We start from the raw sequence: 25103 nt of genomic DNA, 5'->3' as shown, positions 1-25103 counted from the left end.
AATTTCACAAACTACTTATAAAATATGTATCTTTTATGTGTTAAATTGATGGAATGAAATATTCTGTTGATTAAGTAAAAAAAAATTCATAAAAATGTACCTATTTTGAGCTTTTGAAACCCACCTAACCCCTTAACCCTCGAACCGAATTATCCGGGTTTCACGGGATATCCTGCGGTAGTCGATCGCTCTTTTCGATCGAGACCAATCAACCGATCTGTCGTTTTATTCTCAAATAATATACAAAGGTGTAATAATAGAAGAGACCGGGGATGCAACTTCGTGAATATTGCTGAATTGCAACTAATCCAATGCATTACAAAGCCTATTTACTTACTGAATCGAAAATAGCATTCGATGCAAATATTGAGTTGCATGTAGTATAAGAATTGAACATGTAATTATTTTTTTTTACGGTTTCTGCGATATTCTCTGTAGTCAATGTTATATTTCTCTGGGAGTATCGTATGTACACCACCCATGGTCGCACTTGTCAAACGTTCTACATACTTGTTTCCGGTACTGCGATCCCATTCGATTGAGATTCACTTTTACGAAAATCGAAAAACAAATTCTACAACAATTTATAACAACACTGTTTTCATACTTTGGACCAGATATATATCCAACAGTGTAGTATATGGCTGTGATAGTTTGTTGAAAGCAATCTGTTCGGTGCATGAATATACAATCCTCTTATTACAGTAACGAGACTAACATCAATGAGTTCCACTTTATACACGTATGTCCCTGCATGTACCTCATAAACGCGTCAAGATAAGAGGCATTGATTCCAAAGCTTCCACCACTGTAATCCAGAAAAAAATCATATCGATGAGTGGCGAAAGTGGTCGCAGGCTATCCAAAGATGGAAAGCTGTAATGGTCATACGGAGACACCGCAAAGGACGACGTATGACATAAGTGAATATAAGGTATCCTATGTGGTAGGTAACCATCTGTTCGAACATATATTTCTTCGTCACAGGATGTCACAAGTTTGCTGCTCGACCATCCACCACAATTGTTGTGCCTCCGGCCGATTCGGACACGCGAACCTATAGGTACCGGTTTTTCAACACACCGCGTCTATTATTATGCACACGAGATGCGTGTGTGCATGTCCCTAAACTCAACAACGCTGATAGTAGACGAGGTAAGATTGCAGTGAATTAGACTCGGTGTGAGTGTTACAGTACGTCACAGGTAAATATCCGTTGCCTCCAATTCAAACCCTGATGTTGTACTCCAGTACATATATGATGACGTGCTTAAGATGCAGCCCTGTTTAGACGCAGGACATGTTTGATGGATTTTGATGCAGGCCTGTAGCCTATAATCTTGGAATAAAACATTCAATCTTCTGACCACTGAAACACTTTTTTCACCAGTTGCATATAATACACTTATTTTTCTCGATTCTCCGTATGTCTGTAGTAACAGGAAAGTATTGAACGCAAGTAACAAGAATAGTTACGTTCTGTATCGGCGAATCAAACCAGCAATATAGCATAAAAAATTTGAAAAATTATTCAATAACTAACCTTAATATGTGTGCTGTGCCTTACAGATTTGAAATTACTCGAGTGTGAAGTTTTCTTTTTGTTTGGCTCGTTATCGTGGCAGAAAATGACAACATTTTCGAATATTTGCATTAGGTTTGCAATGTGCAGATCATTGCAGGCAAATGACACTGGGTCAGCATCGCGTGTCTATAGGTAAATCTATAAAAGACCTGGCAGAAAGATTCGGCACTGAGAGAAATTTTTACTTCCGGTTACCGCTCAGTCCTTAACTATTTTCATTTTTTACTACAATCGAAAAGTATAGTTCTAGGTACGAAATGAAAATTAGTTCTCTAACTGTTACCGGAAAGTCTAGTATCCATTACTATTCTTTCTCATTACGATCACTGTTGCTATATTTTCTTGTAACTCTCGCGAAAATTTAATGCTTGTGCAACAATAAATTGATGTTAAATGTTTATTTATCTACAAAAGTACGGTACATCGGACGAATTGATTTTGCGTTCAATTACCGAAAATAGGAACGCCAATAGCGCAAAATAGTTACGTGTACCTCGCTTTTCGTAATTCCAACAGTATTCAAACTGTTTTTTTAACGATACCTCTTTTACTGAATTTTATAGTTATTATAACAAATGAAATGTTTCTCAGTGAAGGCAATTGCGAAACGTCTGATTCGTTTCTCATATTTCGGTCAAACTTCCAAAAGTCCATGTGGGGCAGATTTTTAACACACCTTCGTGTGTTTAACTCTACAAAAATCGCGCTCGATAGCCACGTTGATAACCGACTGTTTTCGGCATCAGGTACAAATTGGGGGCCCTTAATCGCACCAATGCATCAAGGCGCGCACGGAAGTTTGACGGTAAAATTGGCCGGAACCCTTCCAAAGACCTCGTGTGATCCTATCGCGTCGTTAAATATACATCGTCGCATGACTTACCGTGACGAGAATCAGACCTTGTGGCGTTCACGTGATTATTCTTCTTTTTCTTCTTCTTCTTACTTTTCGTCTATTTTCTTCAGTAGAAGATAAGTACTCATGTACTCTTTATCGCGTAGTTCTCTGCTCACACCAATGAAAACAAAGAGTCCCAAAACCTGTATTACTTGTTCTTGTCCATGTATTACCGAGCTCAATTGTCATGTTATAATTCCTTTCCTTCCAGTATCGAAAGTCAAATATTAATATCGATGAATGTAGAATCATACATCGAAACCAATGGCGTTGACATTCTGCGCAGCGTGAAATGAACTTTAATTGTATGCCTTAGAGAACTGAACCGTCAATTGTATTGAAACTCACTAATCATATATCATACATACATAGTATTAAAGTTCGAAACCAAAGTTTGGATGTCGGATGTTCGAATGTTCAGAAAGTGACGTCACCCAAATTTTTTTTTCTCTTGACGTCTTCGATCTATAGTAATCGTCGACGACGAAAATCAGCTAGCCAAATTCCTCAGTCTGGAAACAACCGCGCAGTCGAGAGGACGAGTGAGAATCGCGCTCCGCAGATTTCGAGTACCGGGTTCTCTACCTCCTGAATCCTGCGCTTCGAGTCCGCTTCCTGGTGCAACTCGACTTCCGGGACATGTGTTTCGTAGTTTCTGCGCTCCAGGTCCACTACCTGGTGACTTTTGACCTTCAGGACTAATTTTACGTAGTTCTGGCTATCCAGGTTCTCCACCTGGTCAATCTTGACATCCATGAAAAGCGCTCCGTAGTTCTGACTGTCCAGGTTCTTGACCTGGTGACTTTTGACCTTCAGGACTAATTTTACGTAATTCTGGCTGTGCAGGTCCTCCACCTGGTCGATTTCGACATCCAGGAAAAGCGCTCCGTAGTTCTGACTGTCCAGGTTCTTGACCTGGTCACTTTTGACCTTCAGGACTAATTTTACGTAATTCTGGCTGTGCAGGTCCTCCACCTGGTCGATTTCGACATCCAGGAAAAGCGCTCCGTAGTTCTGACTGTCCAGGTTCTTGACCTGGTCACTTTTGACCTTCAGGACTAATTTTACGTAATTCTGGCTGTGCAGGTCCTCCACCTGGTCAACGTTGACATCCAGGAAAAGCGCTCCGTAGTTCTGGCTATCCAGGTTCTCCACCTGGTAGATCTGGACATCCAGGAAAAGCGCTCCGTAGTTCTGGCTGTCCAGGTTCTTGACCTGGTGACTTTTGACCTTCAGGACTAATTTTACGTAATTCTGGCTGTGCAGGTCCTCCACCTGGTCGATCTTGACATCCAGGAAAAGCGCTCCGTAGTTCTGGCTATCCAAGTCCTTGACCTGGTGACTTGACCAACCTCTGCGTAGTTTCTGCGCTCCAGGTCCGCTTCCTGGTGAAACTCGATTTCCAGGACAAGCGCTCCGTAGTTCTGGCTGTCCAGGTCCTTGACCTGATGACTTTTGACCCTCCGGACTAATTTTCAAGTTTGCAAGTTTGATTATTGAAAACGTCATTTTTTGTATTATCAAACCAATATGCATGCTTCAGATAACATGTTGAATCGGAAAAAAAACCGAACGACCTGGATCAAGAAATTGCAACTGGTGAGTGGCTGGCGCAGTATACATAGGAATACGTAACAATAACGTCGTAACAATACTATTTGCCTTTTCGTCATTTACATTGAAGACACAGAAAAAAGGTGAATCTGCAGATAGACTGTTGATTGTACTTTTAATAATTGCACAAGACTCGAAGTACGTAGAACAGATCACAGAAAGTAACATGAGTTGTTTATTCTATGCGCACAGACGGATTAACGCTGCCTCGACTTTCCTATGTGGCACAAGCACACGCATTAACATTTCTATTGCCAGAAGGCTTCATGTATGCACAAGCAGACCGTGTAACATATCGTATTGCAGGGAGATTGCGTGAACGGACAGCTGAGAGTTGAGAGCCAAACACAAGATTAACGAACGGATGGACGGAGATTGAAGAAGAAGGGAGAGGCAGTTGAAGCAAGTACCAAGAAATGAAACGATTGTAAAAAAAAAGGGTACAGGAATGTCACTGGCCCCTGCCAATGCCTGGAATAATACCTCCGAAGGGCCCCCGTGCGGAGGAACCGGCCGTAAGTAATCGTTCGCCAATTACATAATTACTCGTGGTTACGGGCCCCGGGGGCCCCAACGGATGGCCAGGACTCTCGAAGAAAAGTCGTTTCGCGATCTTTACTGCCGCGTAATCGTCCTTCGTTCTTCGCGGCTCTTTCCCCCTGCGCTGGGCCAGTTCACATCCTCCGTTGTCCCTAAAGACGCCGCCATCTCATCCCCTATACGCCGATACACGTACGCAGGTATGCAGGTATGATGCTAATTTGGAACTTCGCTGCTGTTTTTACAAGAGAGCGCAACAATTTCAAATACTTGACTACCGTTTCGGTATTTATTTTCATTTCTTGGATAATTCTTTTCTGATTTCTGGTAAATTTCCGAAAATGCAGGAACAAATTTTGAACTGCAATGACGTTCGCGACATTGCGGGAAACGTAGTTTTTAACTCTGAAATGTAATTGATGTACAGTACAACCAACGAAAGGATTTTCTATGTTTGTAAAATATTGTAATCAAGTTCTTCCTAAAGAAATGTTTTTTTTTTTTTTCGATTCATTGAAAGGCGGTTAGACTGAGAATTCTATTCAATTCTACATCAAATCAAAACCACATATGAACGAGTTGACAAAACATTTCTCTTGCCGTATGTGACAGCCATTTTCGTAAATTAAACAATATGCTGTATGTACAGCAATTTTACATCATCATAGCCGGGAATCGTTACTGTATTATCGAAAAAAAATGTTTCTCTGCATGGAGCATTCCATGTAAACTCGGCGAGATTTTGAGCTCGCTATTTTAAATTTGGTTAAAACATTCCGAACTGATAGCAGCAGGACCTCCACAATCTCCGGCCATGAAGTTTTAATCACTTTTTATACAACAGTTTTCGAGTTATGAGTATTCAGACATTTTTGTGCTTCCACCGTTTTTAAGGTTCTCGAAATATTCTCAAAGATTATTTGTTCGAAAGGTCGGTTCCATGATGAAACAAGTTTTTCATAGCACTTTGAACATATTGGTTTATCGAAAAATGATTGATAACCTAATCGTTTGCATAAAGTTCGAGAAAATTAATACGAAGTCAAAAGTGTTGGGGAATTTTTCAAGAATTCTAATAAAACATGGAGCTGAAAAAATCTTTCAATATTCAGAGCTAATTTAACAATTTTTCGTTCTGTAAAAGTGACCAGCAACAGTGTTAAAAATGATCGTGAATTTACTAAAGATTTACTGTACAAAAGAGTTGTCAATTTACAAATCCGGTGCAGAGACTTAAATTACTGTCTTTTTTCTCGAATATTTATTTTGAAAAATCAATTTATCTTGAATTTACCATAATAATTTTTGATTTTACTAAAATTTATGGGAAACACACAAAAAAGTACTCAAGTGAATTTACTAAATTGTGTAGTAAATGTATCGTATTTGTAAATTGAGGGAACGGTAAATGTATGGTGAATTCCCTGTTCCGTATCCGAATAAAACTTGCAATACGGTGTGGGAAGTACCACAGAGAAATTTTGAAGAGCGAAGTTTCTCTGGCCGAACAGACAAGAGGCAGGGGAAGGCTGACGATTCGTTGAAGATGAATTCCCGCGTGTGACTCGGCAGAGACGGAGGACGAATATGCGGCGCATGAATACCTCCATATTTCCCGGAGCGTATAGATAATATTCTGGAACTGCACAGCGTCGAGCGAGGCATTTGAACAACAATGGATCAAATCGGTGGTCTAGCAATTGGTGCAATTTGGCAAATTACCGCACGTCATCCTCGCCGCCGCTGCCGCAGTCATTGTGCGGTTCTCCGCATAGTCCGAGTAGCCGTACCTACGTGTAACGCAAAAGAAATAACGACGCGAGCTCCCTGCGAAGAGTCAAGTCCCGCGAGGAGGAAATCCTCTCCCAGTCTTCTCCAGAGGTCGAAGACGTCTTTTTGAGTTATAGGCACATACACCTATATACCTTTCGACTATTAACTCCACTTAGAGGGAAGAGAAAAGCTGCAACCGAATGACCACGTGAGCCGAGCGTTTAAGCCTCTTCTTCTTCGCTCCCAGGCCTCCGAATCACTCCGCCAAGTTCCATTTTTCACTTTTATTTGCAGCGTCTTTCGTTCGCAGCACGCAAACGTTAAACCATCGATACACCGGGGCTGTACAGCCACCGGACTAAGTGGTAGGTACATATACCTATACCCACCCTTAAGAACCCGTCGCTACTTTGCGACGAATCCATAACGGACTTGCGGGCTTTTATGTTCGCTGTGCCGTTCGTGTTCACCGATTGCTGCGAGCATCGGACTTCTCTCATCACCTATAAATACATATATCTTAGTAATTTCTACAACTTTTACACGCTTTCGTACTCCTACTGTTTTTCTCTAACATCACGAATATGTTACAACACTCTCCAGAAAAACTTCAGTATATCGTGTATCGGGCTGTTTCTTTCTTCTCGTGTTTTTTTTTCGTTTTTTTGTTTGTTTTTTTTTAAACCGCATGCTCGACTCCACTCATACACCGGATATCTTGTCTGCGGTACCAGTCGGAAAATGGGAATTCAGTAAACGATGAAAAATACGGTGTCAACGAAAAAGTGAAAATTCTTTAATAGTTACCGGACACCAAAGAAAAAGAGTCCTTTGATCTTATGCTTACTTTTGGACGAGAGCATCAAGTGTGTCAACAAATTCAAAATGGAAGAAGGATAAAAATTTTTTTTGGCGATTCAACACTGGAGATTTTTAATTGGGATTAGGACAGTTTGCGATTACCGCGGAATGAAAATTCAGTCGACCCAGTAGTTCGAAGACTAATAATCGATAGTTTTCGGTCATTATTGGGGGTTAGAATACTATTACACAGACAACTTAGATCCTAAAGTGCCAGCAGTCCACAATCAAGGGTATGTTACATTCGATTTTTCACTCAATATCTCACATCAGTATCCAATATTTAACATTAAAATTAGAAAAGTGATATTTTCACAACTTCGGAATTAATGATGAAATTTTCTGAAATTCGTTACAACATTGTCCTTATAATTTCTCTAGCGCGAACCAAGTTATTAATTATAAGTACAATCACAACGTAAAAATATCGGTAACAATTTCATGGAAACCATAACTGTGTCGGTATATCTCGCAGAATTCCGGAATGTAAGAATTCCAGTAATTTCGTGAATCTGACAAAGCCTATTCCGTGAACATTGAGAAAGTGCCTCCGTGCGAGCAGTTAAATTTTCCAGACTTCGTAGGTACGCCGGCACTGCCCGCACATCTTCGTTTACAAGTACGTATAAATGCCGGTACGTATCTCTAACCTTTTCACCATTTCTCGCGGTCAACGGTAATAAATTCAGAAATACATCCGAAGACCCCGCGACCCGTGAGATCCGCAATGCAAACAACAATAATAATTATTAAATATCCAATAAGTTAAATAACTGTTGCCTCGGCCGCAGCGGCCTTATAATCTATAATAGGCTGTTCTACTCGAGTGACCTGTCAGCCAACTTCGAATTAATGGCAGTCGAGATCCCGGGCCAGCCGAGCCGTGCTGGGGCTTGCCGATCTTGAATTGTGGCTCACGATTGCCGCGTGATTTTAGTTATAATACCTACCGAGGTTCGCCAAGCGCCTCGCACGCGTCACGCTCGGCTTGAACGTGTCACGCCCTCTCTCTCTTTCTCTCTTCTCTTGAAAATAGATAAGCGCTACACGCAATGAAATTGATCGTTTTTTAAATCCCAACAAAAAACTAATTTCATTTCGTCAGCCATTAACCTTCGGAGTACGCACCCAATTTTTCGATCATTGACAAGATAGGTATCCCGGGTCGATCTCTCAGATTTCATTTCTTTTGTAATATCTTACAGTAGACTAAAAAAAAAACTAATTGTCAGCGACACGATGCCTGTTTTTTTTTTTTTTTATCGCTCATTAAACACTTTACGAGGGTGAAACCACACTCCGAAGTAAGGTTTGACGGTAGTTTCACTGAGGAGAACATAATATTTACTAACCAATCCAACTGGAAGAAATGAAAAATGTCATTTTTTCAATAAAAACGGAAAAACGAAAAAAAACAATGCCAAATCGCCCTTTGACATGCCTTACTTTGGAGGGTGGTTTCCACCCCCTCAAACAGTTTGATGGCAGATAAAAAAAAAAATACGTGTCGCTTAGTTTGAGTAGACTCTAGGTCTGTGAGATCCTGTGATTTTTTCAAGATCCATCATTTCAGAACTACTTATCCCATCAAATTGAAAAAATTCTTAGATATTCCTGAAATATTGCAGAGTCAATCTCCGTGGTTTAAATAACTCTTTAGAAATATTAAATGATCGGAGAAAATTCCTAAAATTTGTTCCTTTCTTATATACAAACCAAATTTCGTGAGAAAGTTGTCAGTTTTAAAAATTTGGAATGTTTTCTGCGAAATCGCGACGATAAATTCGTAGAAATCGTCCGATTTCTTTATTTTTTCGTTAAATGAAAATGTTTCGGAGTGGTTTTGATCAGAATTGCATCTACAATGGGGCTGTTGTGCCCTTTTTTGTACTTTATATACGCAGACTTGGATAATTCGAGGTATATACCACAGCGTCGAAATCGACGAAGGCCTCCCCTTGAGGTGTCAAGTTGCTGGCGGATTCACGACCGTCTCCCTCCGAGTCTGATATATGCCACCTATGATTACAGAGACTTGCGTTCTAAATTCTAATATTCGTAATGAGTAGAAGTAGGGATAATAATAGAGGGGCGAGATCCTCCTGCTAATTAAAATCTGCCCAAGAAACGCGTTGTTATACGTATAGTATGTTCCGTGCATACCTGCATGCGTGCATGTATGTAAACCACGAGAGGATGGGGAAAAACAACGCCCACCACACAGACCATTTGACACTTCATTATTCCTTCCCGACTTTGAACCCGGTCATTAAAATGAGATTAGCTTAAAATCTTCCGAGTCGTCTCGGTGTTCACAACCACTCGCTTCCTCGCTTCTTCGCTCTCGCGGAGTTGGCAGCACTGATTTTAAATACGAACGTATTTAGTCTCTGCTCCGTACGTGTAATATGAAAAGCTCGCAGCTGCCCATTGCCGGGGCAAGTGTTTACGATGCGTAGGTACGTACTGTAATATGCACGAATAATACCGTAGTAGGAAATATTTGACCCTTCGTTGACCCAGAGAAGTTCGAGGAGAGCTGACAATGTCGTTTGGAAAGCGATATACGTCGACACTTCGACGTCCGGGAGTTTCGGCTGAGGATCAATCATTCATCGTGGTGGGCATGTTTGCATTTAAGGTCAACGATCACGCGAGAGAGTTGAAGTTTTAATTTTAACAAGTCTAGTAGGTATCACTCGCATGGCTTATGCTGGAGGCGGTGCGTACGAGGGAAGATTGCATATTATTTTTCAACCAATTTCGTGGCTGTTTCTTGTCGCAAAAACTGATGGGTAAAACCCGGAAAAGAAAAGAGTTAGAAAAAAGGAACCTCGTATGCTGTATTAAGCGTGGGTATCGTACAATTCGGTACGCCTTTAGTTGAGAGAAAATATTTCATGCATAAAAAGACGCGCAATGTTTGTACCGTCGCTACTGATACACGGAATATTGATTTACGAGCTGAATCGTCTTAATCAAAAGAATAAGAAATCAACATAACGTTCCTTTTTACTTACACTATTGATTCCATTCGCTTGCACCGATATAATTAGTCTCAATAATTGGAGTTTACTCATTATTGATACGCTAGCCGACTAATTTTAATCGCCATTTAGAGCTGCATTCCAAATTCTTTAGATATACCGCAGATTATTTAACACTAAAGTGTTAGATGAAACAAAAGTTTCTGACTTTTCGACATTTTAGTAAAAGTAAGAAAAAAGCTAATTCCAGTTTTCATTATTTTACTTTTCATTTAGCGCGACTATGTTTCGAATGCTTCCCCGTCTTAAGCAGAATTTTCAAAAATCTTTAACGTATTTTCCTTTCGAAACTACAAGTTTCGTATGGAAACCTTTATCGCATACCTTTTAAGTGTTTCAGCGACTTTAGATTAATGTCAAAAGGGTCAAAGCACGGAAGACGAAAAATAACTGCATACAGTATTTTTTTTTTTCTACCACATCGATACACGTCCTAAACAATATCTAATAGGCATTTATGCATCGTGCACTCGTGACAGAAGATTGGAATCGAGGTGCCATCGGTATAAGTCACATCGCATCGCATCACACGTTTGAGTTAAATCCTGCGAAATGCACAAGTAAGCTGTAGCAACTTGGAAACAATATCCAGTGGGGCAGAGCCTTCACTAATGTTTGTTTCCAATCCGCACCCCCTTTGGAAACTCCGAACGCCGAAGGAAGTAGGTAAACCACTCTGATACCGTACTCAATCCCATATGGTAATAACGTTGCGGTTTAGGGAGACCGAAACTGCCCAGCGGACGGAGGATTAGTGTCACGAGGCGAAATGGCCCGCTTCCGACAGCGTGACATGTTCAAAAAATTATTATCTTTGCCCCTCTGAAGCGGTGACTCGGAGGGATTCTGTTGAGGGGACAAATCGAGACAAATCGAGAAGTGTTGATTAATTTTTGTTTAAATACTGATAATTTTCTTGTATCGAACGATCTCTTGAATTGTAACAAGCGGCTTTCAGTGCGATCACTAGACTTTCGTGTCAAGTTGAGTGAATTGAAAAAAATATTGATTCCAGTTACTGAAATTTCAGATAAAGAAAATGTTGCATCGGCTACGCATCTTCAAAGTGAGATGACTTGTCTGGGTTTAAAGAAGTAGATCACGTACTACAGATGGTATAAATTCAGTTATCGGTAAGTATTCTATTCTTTGACAAGTTTTGTTTCTCATCTATCGATGATTTAATTAAAATACTTACAATCTTTCAATATATTTAACCTTGGCAATCGAAGGCTCGAAATTCATTAATAAATTTCATACAAGTTTTCTTCTGAAACTCCAAATAAAAAAAAAATAATAAAAAAAAAAAAAAGCAAAGTCTATTCACCTGCGTAATTTTTGTGTTTCCAAACTCTTCTACCACAAGTTCAAGTCCAACATCCACGCAGCCGTTTAATTTTTGTTCGACGATTTATCGTTGAGAAGCCAGCCAAGATCGTCCGTTATCTTATTGGCCTGAGTCTCGATTCCTGGATGACGGGTTCGAACCGATCCGAAAGAACGGCAACGGACGATTCAGCACTCGCGGCTGCAGCGTTGCACTCATACATAGAAGCGACCCATACCAATCGCCAGCGGCTGTTAGTCGCGCGCAAAGTTTTTGCAAAAACGAGATTTTACGGCCCTGTGCTGCAAGAATGCTCCTTTGTCTCTTTATGGGCTGAAAGTGGAGGCTCGCGCGGATTACCCACCAGCCCCTCCGCGGCTCCCTGGACCCCGGCCACCGGGACGCCAAGCGCCACGAAGAGCTACGGTTCGATAATAACACGGCTTGCCCGCTGTCCTTTCCTCGACTCTTGCGTACCGTCGCTCGTAAAACTACCCCCCTGCCTCCCTCTAACCCCACCACCGCCCCCCACACCTCCCTCTTTACACGGGCTTACTTCTCACGAGGAGTCAGTGTCAAATGCTTACGTGCCGGTGAACCTGCGCATTTTATTACTCTCAACCCGAGCTGATACACACGTGTTATAGGTATATGACAGGGTAGGTAACTACACCGCGACACTAATTGTGGGTATATTCAGTCAGCGTACGTCGGTGTATATATGCGTAATTCTGTCGAGATTATTTTTTTTTTTTTTTTTTCTACAGTGTAGTTTGAAATCGTCATGTTCCGAGAGTGAAGCAAATTTAAAGAATTCTCACGGGAAGGGTGATGTCGCCGGTAATTTACAACCTTGAACCGGTTTTTTTGAAGAGTAAAATTGCATTAGAATGCTCGTACGAGCTTGAGGAGACCGAAGGACGTGAAAATAAGGAACATTAAGTTCATGGACATTTGTTATCTTGTAAGGTACACTGAGAAAAATTTCATTTGTAACTAGAAAAGTTCAGTAAAACATGCATCGTTAAACAAAACTGTTTGAATATTGTTGAAATTACGAAAAACGAGGTACGCGTAACCATTTTGCGCTATCGTCGATCCTTTTTTGGTTATTGCAACGCAAAATCAGTTTGTTCGGTTCACTCCTCTTTTTTAGATAAACAAGGCTTTAACATCAATTTATTGTCGCATAAGCGTTAAATTTTCGCAACAGTTGCAAGAAAATATAGCAACAATGATCGTAATGAGAAAGAATAGTAACGGATACCAGACTTTCTGGTAACAGCTAGAAAACTAACTTTCATTTTGTACCTAGAAGTATATTTTTCGATTGTGGTAAAAAGTGAAAATAGTTAAAGACTGAGCGGTAACCGGAACTAAAAATTTCTCTCAGTGTAGGCAAATACTATATCATACTCGCGTGAAAATAAGACCTTTCACCGACTGAGAGACGCCGTTGCGACAGTTTACCTGAATTGAGAATTAACTGTAGATTTCGAAAATCCCTGCAACTACATGCCAGATCAGGGAATACATGCATTCCACAATACTTAAATTTTTGCAAATCTAATATTTCCTGACTATGTTGCAAACGCTCGCTATTGTATGAATCTTGGTAAAACGCAAATCGTTAAACTGATGTTTACGACAACCTATCTCATATAGCGATGTCCTCTGTTTAACAGGACACCCATAATGGAACACTGTGATACGAGTGCTTCTGAAGTGGAAAGCACTAGTGCGAGATGTAAAATCGAGCCGTTTTACGCATCTTTATTCTATCCCTGCTTGTAAAGCTAACTTACTCTACCCTCTGCAGGAACGAGAAGCAGCACTTCTCACCCATGCGTTGCATAAAAAATTAAACACAGATACAGTGGATTTAAAACATCTATATTATACTGCGTACCAGCAGTTTTTCGCGGGGCTATTTTCACACAACATAAGATGACCGGTGTAGATTTTTATCGCGCGTATACTAACGACGAATGAACTGATAGGAATGTTTAAAACCCCATAAAATACACCTTCCAGGATTCATGCTCGTAATAACGTTGCGACCGAAGAGACGTGTTATTAGCGATGGTTGCACTTGCCACACTTTTTCTTGCGTGCTAAGCCTTCGTACCTTTGCGTATATCACACGTGTGTGAAATTGGTATTTTTGTGAAATTTTTTTCGATCTACCTATTAAATTAATATACTTTTCTCTGGAACGAAACATGCTACACGAGATCCGTGCCGCGCTTGTACTCTGCATTGAACAGTGTATTACGCATTATGAGTATAGCATGCATACAACAGGGTCAAGTGGACGGCCGCATGCTCAGTTGCTCTAGGCAACGAAACAATCCATCAATCCATCTATCATCGTACCGTTATATTCGACGTTTTATAAGGCCGCTAAATGGCTAGAAAGAATTTTTCGTCACTCGTGAACTTGAATCACGATTACAGACGTCCATAAAACCTGTTCATGTCCCTGAAGAGCCTTTCATCAACATGCTCCCGATAGTTCGTACGGCATGCTGTCGACGTGGCTCTCATAGTCAGTAATGGTTTCACCCAACCCAATGCATCACGAGTGAAAAATGAGATGCAAAATCTTGAAAACTAAGGGCTTGTTTACAGAACCCACGTGTATGTATATTGCAGTTAACACTCTTTAACAAAATTATCATTAATTGTAGGCAGTTTCACAAATTCTGCAGTCCTGGGGACATTTCAACGTAACATCTGCAACGATGAATCGAGTGTTCGTGACCGGTTCACACGTGAGAAACTTCAATACAAATTAAATGACGGTACGAATGACTTATACGTTCTATTTAGATATGTGTGTATTTGTTTATAATCTTTGAACAGGGTGTGTTGAATTCAGCGAGTTTAAAATTAGGAAATACAGCAACCCTTGTGAGTTCACTGACAAGACAGATTTTCGATCGTTCTCCTCGAGCAGCGATCGATCTGACCACGATTATTGATCAAGGTACCGATCGATAGCGATATTAGGCGCAAATGCGTGTGGCCTTGATCGATCGTATAATAACCGTAATATACGACTTGCAGCAGGTTATGACGAGTTGTGAAATTTTCGAGTGAGGAATAACGAATTTGCTGGCATCTTACAAAGTTATAATTGAACAAATTTTAAAGAGCAAGACTGTTCGGAAACGTATTTGTACAAGATCGGATCCACGAAGGGAAAACAACTCGTTATTGATAATAAAAATGAAAAATAAAAAAAACACAATGTCGTTGAATAAAGAGTACGTAGCACGAAAACGTGAAGCAGCAAACTTTATCAATTACAGTTGGGTTCGTCGATTTCGTCGAGAGTCGGTTAGTTGATAACCAATTTCATTTGGAGAAAACACGACTGAATGACCGTCCGTCACGCGAGGAATAAATGCCGTGCGTAAGGTATGCCTTCGGAGATTAGAAGTCACCCGATTTACAATGCGGTGAGGTGAGCAGAGTAGGAGAGGTATAATCCTAAAGTAGTACTTATCACTTTTAACACTATCATAAAATCTATTTCTAGAGCGGGTGAAAGTCTGTAGGTGGTGACGTTCTCGAATGGAACATATATCAACGCAGCAATATACACCGGATCCAAATAGCTAGTACTTTGATAACACCGACATTTTTCCACACGCGTAGTTACATCATTGGCGCCTAAATTGCTAATAGAAACGAACCGTTATGACCAAAACTCACGAAGTCAATTTGCACAGAAAACACATCAAATATGGTTTAAAGAAACCCACCAAATGAAAAAAAGTACAGACGAACCGAGTGTGAATTTCATAAAAATGGAAAACAACTGGGTTGATTGTGTCTATGAAGCTTGGTGTACGGAGTTTCTTAATATATTACGGAACTGGATTCTAAAATCTAAATTAGAAAATTCGAAGAAGTAGGTTCAACAGAATAAAAATACAGAACAATTGTATGTATGTTACTAAAATTGGGTTTCTTCGTGTACGAAGGGCATCAAAATTAGAAAAATGATGTAACTTTTGATCCCATATGAAGCGAGCATAAAGAATCTGAGTAGAATGACGGTCGTTTTTCACGGAAATCGATCGATTTCGATCACACCAACTCTAAATTATGGTACTCCTACTTCGAGCCATCAGCACATAAATATACGAAACGAATTTTGTAAGCCAGAATAAGTTTTCAAGCACGTAATAAAACGAAAAAAAGTTATTAGTAAATTCCAAAATTTTCCAGCAAGTAGTGCAGTAGTAGTAACTTGCGTGTCAGGGAAAGAAAAGTAATAAATAATATATACGACCATTGAATATGATTTCCGTTTTGTACCACAACGAACCGCAAGGTGTGTATTGCATGTGGCTAGACAGTTTTTCCCCTTCTAGTTATGTTACCGAAGAGGTTACTCAGTTTTTGTAAGAAAAATACCTCCAGAATTAGCTATGTATAGTTCAGTGAGAAAGTTCAAACCGTTATTATTGGTATTCTACTTACAATCAACATTACTACAGCATTAACTGTAACCTGCTGGGTAGAATTTATCAGGATGACCGTTGTCTCGAAATTTATAAGCATATTGGGTAGACGAGGTTCCGTTGAAAGTTAGGTACAAATTTCGTATAAAGAGAAGCGTAGAAGCCCTTGCTTATGGTGGCAGAGGCTATTTTCCTGTTTTCCAGTAAAGAAGCATTACCAGATTGCCTTGCATGGTTAGCATTCACTGCTGGTCTTTTACATTCATGAACCTTTTATTTTCTCCATCAGACTATATGCCCACGTTTCGCCGCTTGCAGCTATTTTATTTGCATTGATTGGAGTGCTTCGTTCTCCAATCTGTAATGCGCGCCTGCAGGTGTCTCGCTTTAGTCACGCTCAATATCTCTAACCAAATTAAACTTTTACTCGACGATCGATGAAAGACGACGAGTCAATTCATCTCTGGCATTGATTTCACAGCCTCGTTACTTTAGAGGCTACAAGACATTTTTGCTATCGTGATAAAGATATTCCTTTTGTTTGCTTTTACAATCTATTAATGCTTAATAACAACTTGAATACCTGATTGGACGATTATAGTTATAATAGTATAATGAAAAAACATTTGAATTTCAGGCTTATATCTACGATTCAGAGTGGAATCAAGAGCTTCACCATTTTCATGATGTAGGGGTTAAATACAGGCTACAGCAGATAATGAATATATCGGAGTAACAGCTGTACCTGTTTCTTTGACGTTACGCTGTGTTATTTGTGATCGCTAATAAACTAGTTTGAGTTATCCGTTGAGAGTTGATTTATTGTGAGCAGGCTTATACACGGAAGTCTCCATTGGCTTCGACAAATATATCTATTTTACGAGGTAATTAATATAACCTGATGATGAATTTAAGGTCTTTTCCTAGTCGGCGTTCAGTAAGGAGTCCACGTTACAATGTTACATGCATGGTGCCCGATATTTCTTAGTGTCTCCACGATCATTACGCACAATGTCTTACACTTATAAACGGAAAGCAATACTTTCCTAGAAGAATGATCATTCGAAATTTTGCGGCTTATTACAACAACACTGTTACTACTTACATCTACGATGTGACTCATTTCATGTCATCGTTGCATTTTACAGAAGCGCGGGTGACCATGATAGCACATGCAAAGTCTCTGCTGAAGGAAGCAGACACTACAACGCAAACCACATCTGCAAAGCGGTATTGCAATGAAAATCATTGAGGGTCAACCTTCCATACATCCGCGCTGAGTTTCATCTCCATCCATGGAACCATAGCCGAGGCGTGACCTGCGCGGCGGTGTAACAGGTTGGTAATTGATGTCTTTGCAAGCACGTTGACAAAGAAGCCCCGTCGTTTATGCGGGTGCCGCGTCAAAGTGAAGTATAACGAACTAAAATATTTAATGTGAGGCCTGTCGGTGAGGATGTGACGCCAGGGTGTCGCCTTCCATTAATAAAAATCATTTCACCATTAATAGAAATATTTATATTGTCGCGCCACAATGGCTGTACGTAAGCCGGACACCTTTGGGAGCGCGGTGGAGAATTATGGCTCCCTAATACGACGAAAGTCATTTGCCCGGAAGATTCGGAGGACCGACCCTTGGAGTTCAAATAGTGGAAGTATTTTTGATATCTAATCGTCGCGGGATGATATTCCATTTTATAAAAATAAAATAATAAAATAGCAGCGTAAGGGCCACCTGAGAATTTCTCACGTTCAATTCCTAATCGAGACGCCCTGGAAGAAATAAAAATATGAATAACGTACTTCACATCAGTTGTGAGCCATAGTGGTAGTACACGTTGCCGGACACACAACGATAAGTAACCCCATGCATTTCGATCAATTGAGAAGTTGTGTTTCACGTTTCTCGTACCTAGTCATAACGATCGCTTAAAAGTCACGGTGTTGAAAATTTTGATAAACATGACGTACGTTGAATACTTTTTGGTTAAGAAATAACAATTTAATTAAAAATTCTGATGGCGTTCGCAAAAGGAGCAAGTAATTCCCGAGAGTATGGATTACCCTCAAACCGATAGTTTGCACCATAAATATCGAGGTGTGTACGCCATATTTTAACTGCATTTTTCGAATAAATTGTGATCAACCCCTTGACTATCAATGAGACGCATATGGGCAGAAAAAATTCGTGCCACTATTGTTTCATGACATATCTGTGGACATTTGAAAAAACATGTTTTTACTACATCGATTTCACTATAATTTTGTAAATCAGCGTTTTTGAGGTGGTTGAGTTATAGGATAAATCTATGACATTTTTTTTCCAACACAAAACTGGCACGAAAATTTCATTTTCGCCTGATTGCTAAAGGGTTAACCGAAAAATATAACTCATGCAATTGAAAAGTGCGAAAACATTTTTATCTTTAAATCTCAGCCACGCATTGTCGTTGCAATAATTTTTTCATATTATCGTTTCATTACATATGAATAAAGAAGACCTTGAATATCAATTAAGCTATCAGAGCGCCGGCACGTTAAATGTGCTCCAGAAAGATTTCTACGCGTCTGCAATAATGAATAATAATCCTAATGAATAAAAGAAATGTGTGTCTTTGCATAAATTAGTCTATTTCAATATTTCTTATACATAATATTTCCATAGCTTGGTACAACACCGGTCTGAGAATACGAAGATCGGTTATGACCTATACCCTCCTTCTTGCTCCTCCTGGTAAGTGTTACTGAATAAGACAAAAACCATTCTTCATTGTGTCACCATGCTGAAAGTAGTTCAGGACCTGTATCCGCCTCTACAATTACCTAATTCTTGCGAGTAGCTCACTATACATAATACATATATTAAATATTCGGGCTCAGGACAACTTTCGAATCAAATGTTCTAATCAAATGGAAATTATGTAAACCATATACCGGTATACTTATTATCGAAATACGGGAAGAACTTTATCGATAATGGAAGAAATCAATTTTTAGAAACTTTTACTATTGTAATCTACAATTCGTACAATTGCTACCCCCTTTTTAATCAAAAAGATCCACTAATTATACTCGTAACGTTATTTCAAACAGCAACATGTTTCACATATTTTTACAAACTAGAGTTTCGTTCGTTAGTCAATAAATTGTTCGTAAACATCGGTTAGCTTAGAGGCAACCAAGCCGCATCCTAGCCTGAAAAATCTCGGGTGTGGATACAGTGGAACGATTTCCTATCACTCAGAAAAAAGAAATGAATTTTTCACAGTAATACACATGTGTATAATCAGAAGACATTCGGATTAATCAATTTCATCAATATGATTTCGGTAGGCTAAGTATAAATGGTCTGAAAGGCAGAAATGTTAAAAATGAAAACTTTCATCACTCGCACATCCAGTGTATGTTTCACACACGACCACAAAACTTTAGCACAACGTGAAGAAACGTTGGAAATAGGTACATGTTTCATTTATCATTCATTTCTGTTTTTGCACGGGATAAGACATTGTTCTAATTTTAAACGCTCAAACAGGATATATCCAACATTTTCTATTCTGAGATACTCTCCTCACTCATTACAAGTTATAGGTACACAATATGGTCTGCAACATTCATCGCAAGTGAGTTCATAATGGATGAACTATCACTTGGCGAGATCATCGTCCAGGGTTTTGAAGAATTTGAAAGCTGGAAAGCGACGTAGTCGTAAAAGTTCGTATTCTGTTTGCAAGACCAACAATTCTGAGTAATTGTCCTGCAGTTTTCGCACGAGACGAGAACGCTCAGCGAGGACGTCCATTTTATTTTTACGATATGCGAGTGCCTTGGACTCAACGTCAACGTCTCTCTGGAGCTCCATTTCACACCGCACAACGTTCATCGTACCGATCCTCTTATCGAGGAGAGAGTTTTTCTTTTTAATTGCCGTAATTTTCGCCCCGATAGCCGCCAATTTGTAGACCCAGTCCATGAGCTGCTTCTCCCAGTTCCTTCGCAGCAGCTCTAGCTCTCTTTCTAACTGTTGCTGCGTTCTGTCTTCCTTGAAGCCCTTCGCCTTTCGCTTCAAATACTCTTGAACCTCTTTAGTAACAGTTATCCGTTCCACGCAGTACAGCTCCTCGCGAAGGTCCTCAATCCGCATTTTGCGCGTTTTGTGATCCCACTCCTTGAAATTAATCCCCCTCCCAAAGTTTATCGTCTTCTTCATCGCGTTGAGCTTCGCGGTTCCGGCGATACTGATGACAACGTTAACTTCCTCGATTACCGATCGTGGTATAAGAATAGCCGTCGCAGTAGATGCGTCACTGTTCAGGGCGACTTCGATCTGACCCATTTTCAGAACGAACTGTACCTCGACATCCTGGTCAAAATTCACTCTAGCCAGACGTTCGGCGTTCAGCTTCTCACCAAGCATTTCTATTTCCGTCTTGAGATTTGCAATCAGCTTGTTAAACTCGACCACGGTGTGTTCTGCTTCGGCAATATCCGCCAAGGCAGACTTCACGCGCATCTCGCTATCCACCTTGAGGCGGCGAAGACGTACTAAATGGTCCCAGTGCATTGGATCGATGAACGGTGGCAACGACGCAGGACGAACATCGAGCGCATCCAAGGCCTTGAGGTAATCCAAACATTCTCCCATAAGGAAAAAGGGCTTGGCCACACTTAAGACAGCCTTACCCATTTCTTTGAGATACGTCGAAGGAATGGCCTTCTGTATTGATCGCGGACGACGTTTGTAATGCCGCTTTAAAAGATCGTGGCCGACCTTGGCCAGTCCAGGGAATTCGGTTTTAAACTTCTTCTCTTGCCACTTTTCACGGTTACAAGCAGTGTCGTAATGTCCTTTGAGATCTGCTATGGCGGACTGTTGTCTCCGGACCTCCTCGCTCAAGCTTACGATCTCCGCTTCCTTCTGGCTGATCGTGAGCTTGAGTCTCTCTTCACTCTCGTACATTTGTTGTCGACGCATGTTTCGGTAGCAGCCACGCCAGAATCGAAGTCCCAACTGTTGAATAGCCGATTCGACGCGAATTCTAGTCACGAAAAACTCTCGCAGGCGTTGTTCAAACCGCTTGATACCATCCTCCAGGGATCCGCTGACCTTCGAGTAATCAGCTTCGAGGATTCTCTTATACTTTTCTCGCTCTTGCGACAGAGTCTCGACTTCCTTCTCATATTGCTGCACAGCCAATACATCTTCAGCGCTGTATGCATCCGTTGTCTTAGTCAACATGCACTGCGGCTTGAGTATATCCTTTTTGATCAGATCTTCCCAGCGGACCTCGAGGACTCCATCCATCATAGCCGTCAATGCCCGCTCTCGAAAGTCATCGGCAAGTAGCAGCAGCCTTAAACGATTTGCTTCTGTAGCCTGCTTATTCAGTATGTCTTGGGCGGAGGGTGAAATGTATGGTGCCACCTCAACCTCCGAATCGACCACCTTGACCAGACTCTCAGGTGTTTCCGTTTGATCCCAAACAGGATCTTGTGGGACTTCGGGAACCCTTTGGTTAAAAAGAAGGTACAATTCAGAATCGATGTGTCGTATGCGGTCATTTCTTTCCATAACAAGATTCATCTCGCGTTCCTTGATGGCGTAGACATCGTTAAAAAGCTTATTAAAGTAAGCTCGTAAGCGCTGCACATCATGGCTCACCATCTGACTCTCTGTCATCATTTGAGCATAACTATATAATTCAAATTGAGAATAATAATGCTCCGAGGGTTCAATGAACCTGTAAGTTGTCATACCCTCCAACATCCTCTGGTTCAACAGTTCTACCTCGTCGACTACCGCATCTTCTTCATCCTCCTCAAGTATTCCATCCATCCGTTGTTTCTCATCGACTACCGACAAACTCTGTTCAAGTTTCATAGTTGACTGTGCCATGATGTCCTGTACTTTGTTGAATGGTGCTATCCATGGGTAAAAGTTTGTACTAAAATCAACCACGCTGTTTGTAAACTGCTTGGAGAACCGTGCCCAGTTGAGCAAAATAGCATCCTCCCGATCAGTTGGAACGGTGGGATAATTAAGTACCTTGAACCTACCAAAAATCGAATAAATTGATTGCGCTTGGACCTGTTGCTTTTCCCAAAATGACTCCTTTATCCAATCAGCGACACGATCCATTCCCGCACAATTCCATTCCAGCATGCAGCGAACATCCTCTCGTTCGTCCCGAGCCGCTTTTAGCTTCTGATCACGACTTACCTTGTCCAAGTCAAATGCAGATATTGGTAGTTGTTCGATCTCTGCGCAAGCTTCGTTGACATTAATCAGGTGGGCAACCGTTGCCTTGAGAGCGGCGATGGAACTTTGAATCGAAGCCCTGGTTGCCGCGTGTTCCTTTGTCTCTGCAGCAATCTTTAGCGACCGTTTCCATTCTATCCAAGTTTGATCCTTGCACTCAGACGCGGGGGCGAAATGTACCCGAGCCTGAGTAAGCATCTTCACAACGCCTGGATCCAGCGTTGCGTAATCATCTTTAGAAACGTATGTCCGCCACTCGGACTCCTTTGCAATAACCCCTCTTAATTCAGTGAAACTCCGATCATCCGTGCCGGAATCTTCCGGTTCGCTGTCCTCAAACAATTTGGTGCACACCAAAGAACCATCGTGTCCAAGCGATATGATCACGTCGCCGGAGGGTTTCATGATTCCTTTGACGACACCCAGGTTTTGGCGATGATGCGACATTATAAACGCCACACGTGTTCTCAGTTTGTCTCCTTTTCTGACCACAACAATTCCATCACGCGAACACGTTGTTATCCACCGACTATCACTGAAAATTTTTGTTTGACGTACCTGGTGGTCTGAGGGTGTCGCCTCCAGAAGAGTGACCTCTTGCCAACCCCGAAACCCAAGGACTTGCAGCTGCCTCGTAAGATACGGTGAGCCAAGTACTTGGTAAACACTGACCGGACTGTACTGCAGATTTTGGAAACTGTCTCGTAGCTCTATGATGCAGCTAGCAGCCGAGAAATGAGTCTGACCATTAGGGAGATCGTATAGGAGAATCTGATTGCTGATGACTGCGTGCCTCGATGTAACGCACAACACAAAAAGCCTCAGGTGCCCCATATTATCATAGAGCAGAACATCCGATATTTGACGGTTGACCTCGAGGCGAGCCATGACCTCAAACTGCGAACCAACCTTACTCGCGATGCAAAAGCAGGTGCCTGTTAGTGAGAATCCTGCTGCAATATAATTCCCGGAATAGGAGAATTTCAGTAGGTTCAGATCTTCCCGATGGAGATGGTATTGCGCAAGAATCAACGGCTGTTTGGGCTCACAGATACCGACTAACGTAAATTCTCCAGTATTGCTGGTCAACGCGACTAAAGGCAAATCTCTTCTTGAAGTAAGACGTGATACAGATCCGGACATCTCCAAATTGATTCTGCAGATCTCCTTTCCCGTGTGAGTTTCCAGAACGCCGAGGTCCGTGTCATTGTCGACGGCGGTAAGATGGTGGCCCCAAGGATAAATCCAGTTGAAAAAGCGATAAAAGCCACCACGCTGGAGGTGTGTGACCATACCAGGAGTTGCGGTGTCAGGTTCGTCAGGTACTTCAAGCTGGATTAGATCACCCTCAAGAGTGTGAAAAAACAAACGGTCAGTTTTAAACGGATGTGATGTCAGTAAGTACGGATGGGTCTGAAGTTTTACCATCCATATTCTATACCAGTGATTACTTTCCGTCGTTTTCTTATAGTATCGTATCTGGCAAAACGTCGTTTTGAGGACAAGACCACCGCGATACCAGCAGATATCGGATGCCTCGATATCTACGCACTCGGAACATCTCTGCGTCTGTGCAATTTTTGTTGGGACGGTTGTGTCGTGCTGCAGCACATACATGTGGCAGCTTTCGTCAAGAATTCCTAGAGTCGGAGGTCCTGGTTCTGGACTCCACGTTGCCGCATTGATACGCTCTCCGTGTGGCAATTTTACGTCCTTGAATTTAAGGCTGACGATTTTCCCGCATATTCTCATCTGCCAGACGGTCAGCTTGCCAGACTCCTTGCCGAGCTGGGCAATCATAGTGTGCCCGCTGTAAGTCGTCGCTATCATCTGCCTGTCTATGTCCTTAATGTGGGTTGCCATAGTCGTAAACCGCTCTCCAGTTCTCCATGACCAAACCGCCAGTTGGAAATGCGGATACGAAGCAAGAGTGATTAGATGCTCGTGTTCCATGAACGCTGTCGCTAGGTAGCCGCTCGGACCACCTTTTAAGCATTCGGATATTCGTTTCATGCTGGGATAATTATACACCAGGACGCGTGGATTGCTCACCTTCTCAGCAAAGGCAAACAAGGGTAGCGTCGGGTGACCGGAAAGACAGCATGCACCTTCGCCCTGCGAGTGTTTCACGTAACTCTGCACTTTTTCTGTTTTCTGTACAACATCATAGAAGATTATGTGCACGCCTGAACACCACGCTAGAACATCCTTTCCAATCCAAGCCACGTGGGGTATTTTTCCACCGCGAATCCAATGCGACTTCCATTCGCTGGTTTTTGCCTTCATCTTATCGGTCTCTTGTATCACTGAAAGATCACGCGATGATTAAAACTCTATAAACCAGTGGATAATAAAATGAGGAACGTAAAGCACAGTCTCTGTTATACATAAAACTACAGAAATTGGGTTAGGTGAGTCTGCGAGTACATTAATCGTAAAATCTCGAACTCGGAAGCTCGGGACCTCGTTTGTTTCGCGAACGTGAAGGTCGTCGCAGTTCGAGTTGAGCCACGCGACTGAAATACCGTATAAATAATGATAGCCGAGGGTAGGTTCGTTGTGTATAAAAAAGCGGTCTTGAAGTCCTAAAACAAAGGCTGATTAGGATATGCGTGGTCGGAGCGGCTCGTATAAAGACCCCCAGAGCGCCGCTCGATGAGGTCAGCCAGCGGGGCGGCGAGGGCTGATCAAAAACTTATCCCTGCCTCCGTGATATACTGCATC

At 41.5% G+C, this 25103-nt stretch overlaps 2 protein-coding genes across 2 annotated transcripts; both read right to left on the bottom strand.

Moving 5' to 3' along the window:
* Positions 1 to 2731: 2731 nt before the first annotated feature.
* Positions 2732 to 6910, bottom strand: LOC124302840 (uncharacterized). Its single transcript, XM_046759409.1, has 3 exons — positions 6800 to 6910; positions 3192 to 3647; positions 2732 to 2761 (listed from the first exon to the last, which is right to left on the bottom strand). The coding sequence occupies exons 1-3, from the start codon at positions 6908 to 6910 to the stop codon at positions 2732 to 2734; spliced, it is 597 nt and encodes a 198-aa protein (XP_046615365.1).
* Positions 6911 to 19766: 12856 nt separating this feature from the next.
* On the bottom strand, positions 19767 to 24665 carry LOC124302839 (cilia- and flagella-associated protein 43-like). Its single transcript, XM_046759408.1, has one exon. The coding sequence runs from the start codon at positions 24663 to 24665 to the stop codon at positions 19767 to 19769; it is 4899 nt and encodes a 1632-aa protein (XP_046615364.1).
* Between the last annotated feature and the right edge of the window lie 438 nt (positions 24666 to 25103).

Source organism: Neodiprion virginianus, chromosome 4 (genome assembly GCF_021901495.1).
Source record: "Neodiprion virginianus isolate iyNeoVirg1 chromosome 4, iyNeoVirg1.1, whole genome shotgun sequence".
Taxonomy (NCBI): domain Eukaryota; kingdom Metazoa; phylum Arthropoda; class Insecta; order Hymenoptera; family Diprionidae; genus Neodiprion; species Neodiprion virginianus.
This window is presented reverse-complemented; position numbering and strand designations above follow the sequence as displayed.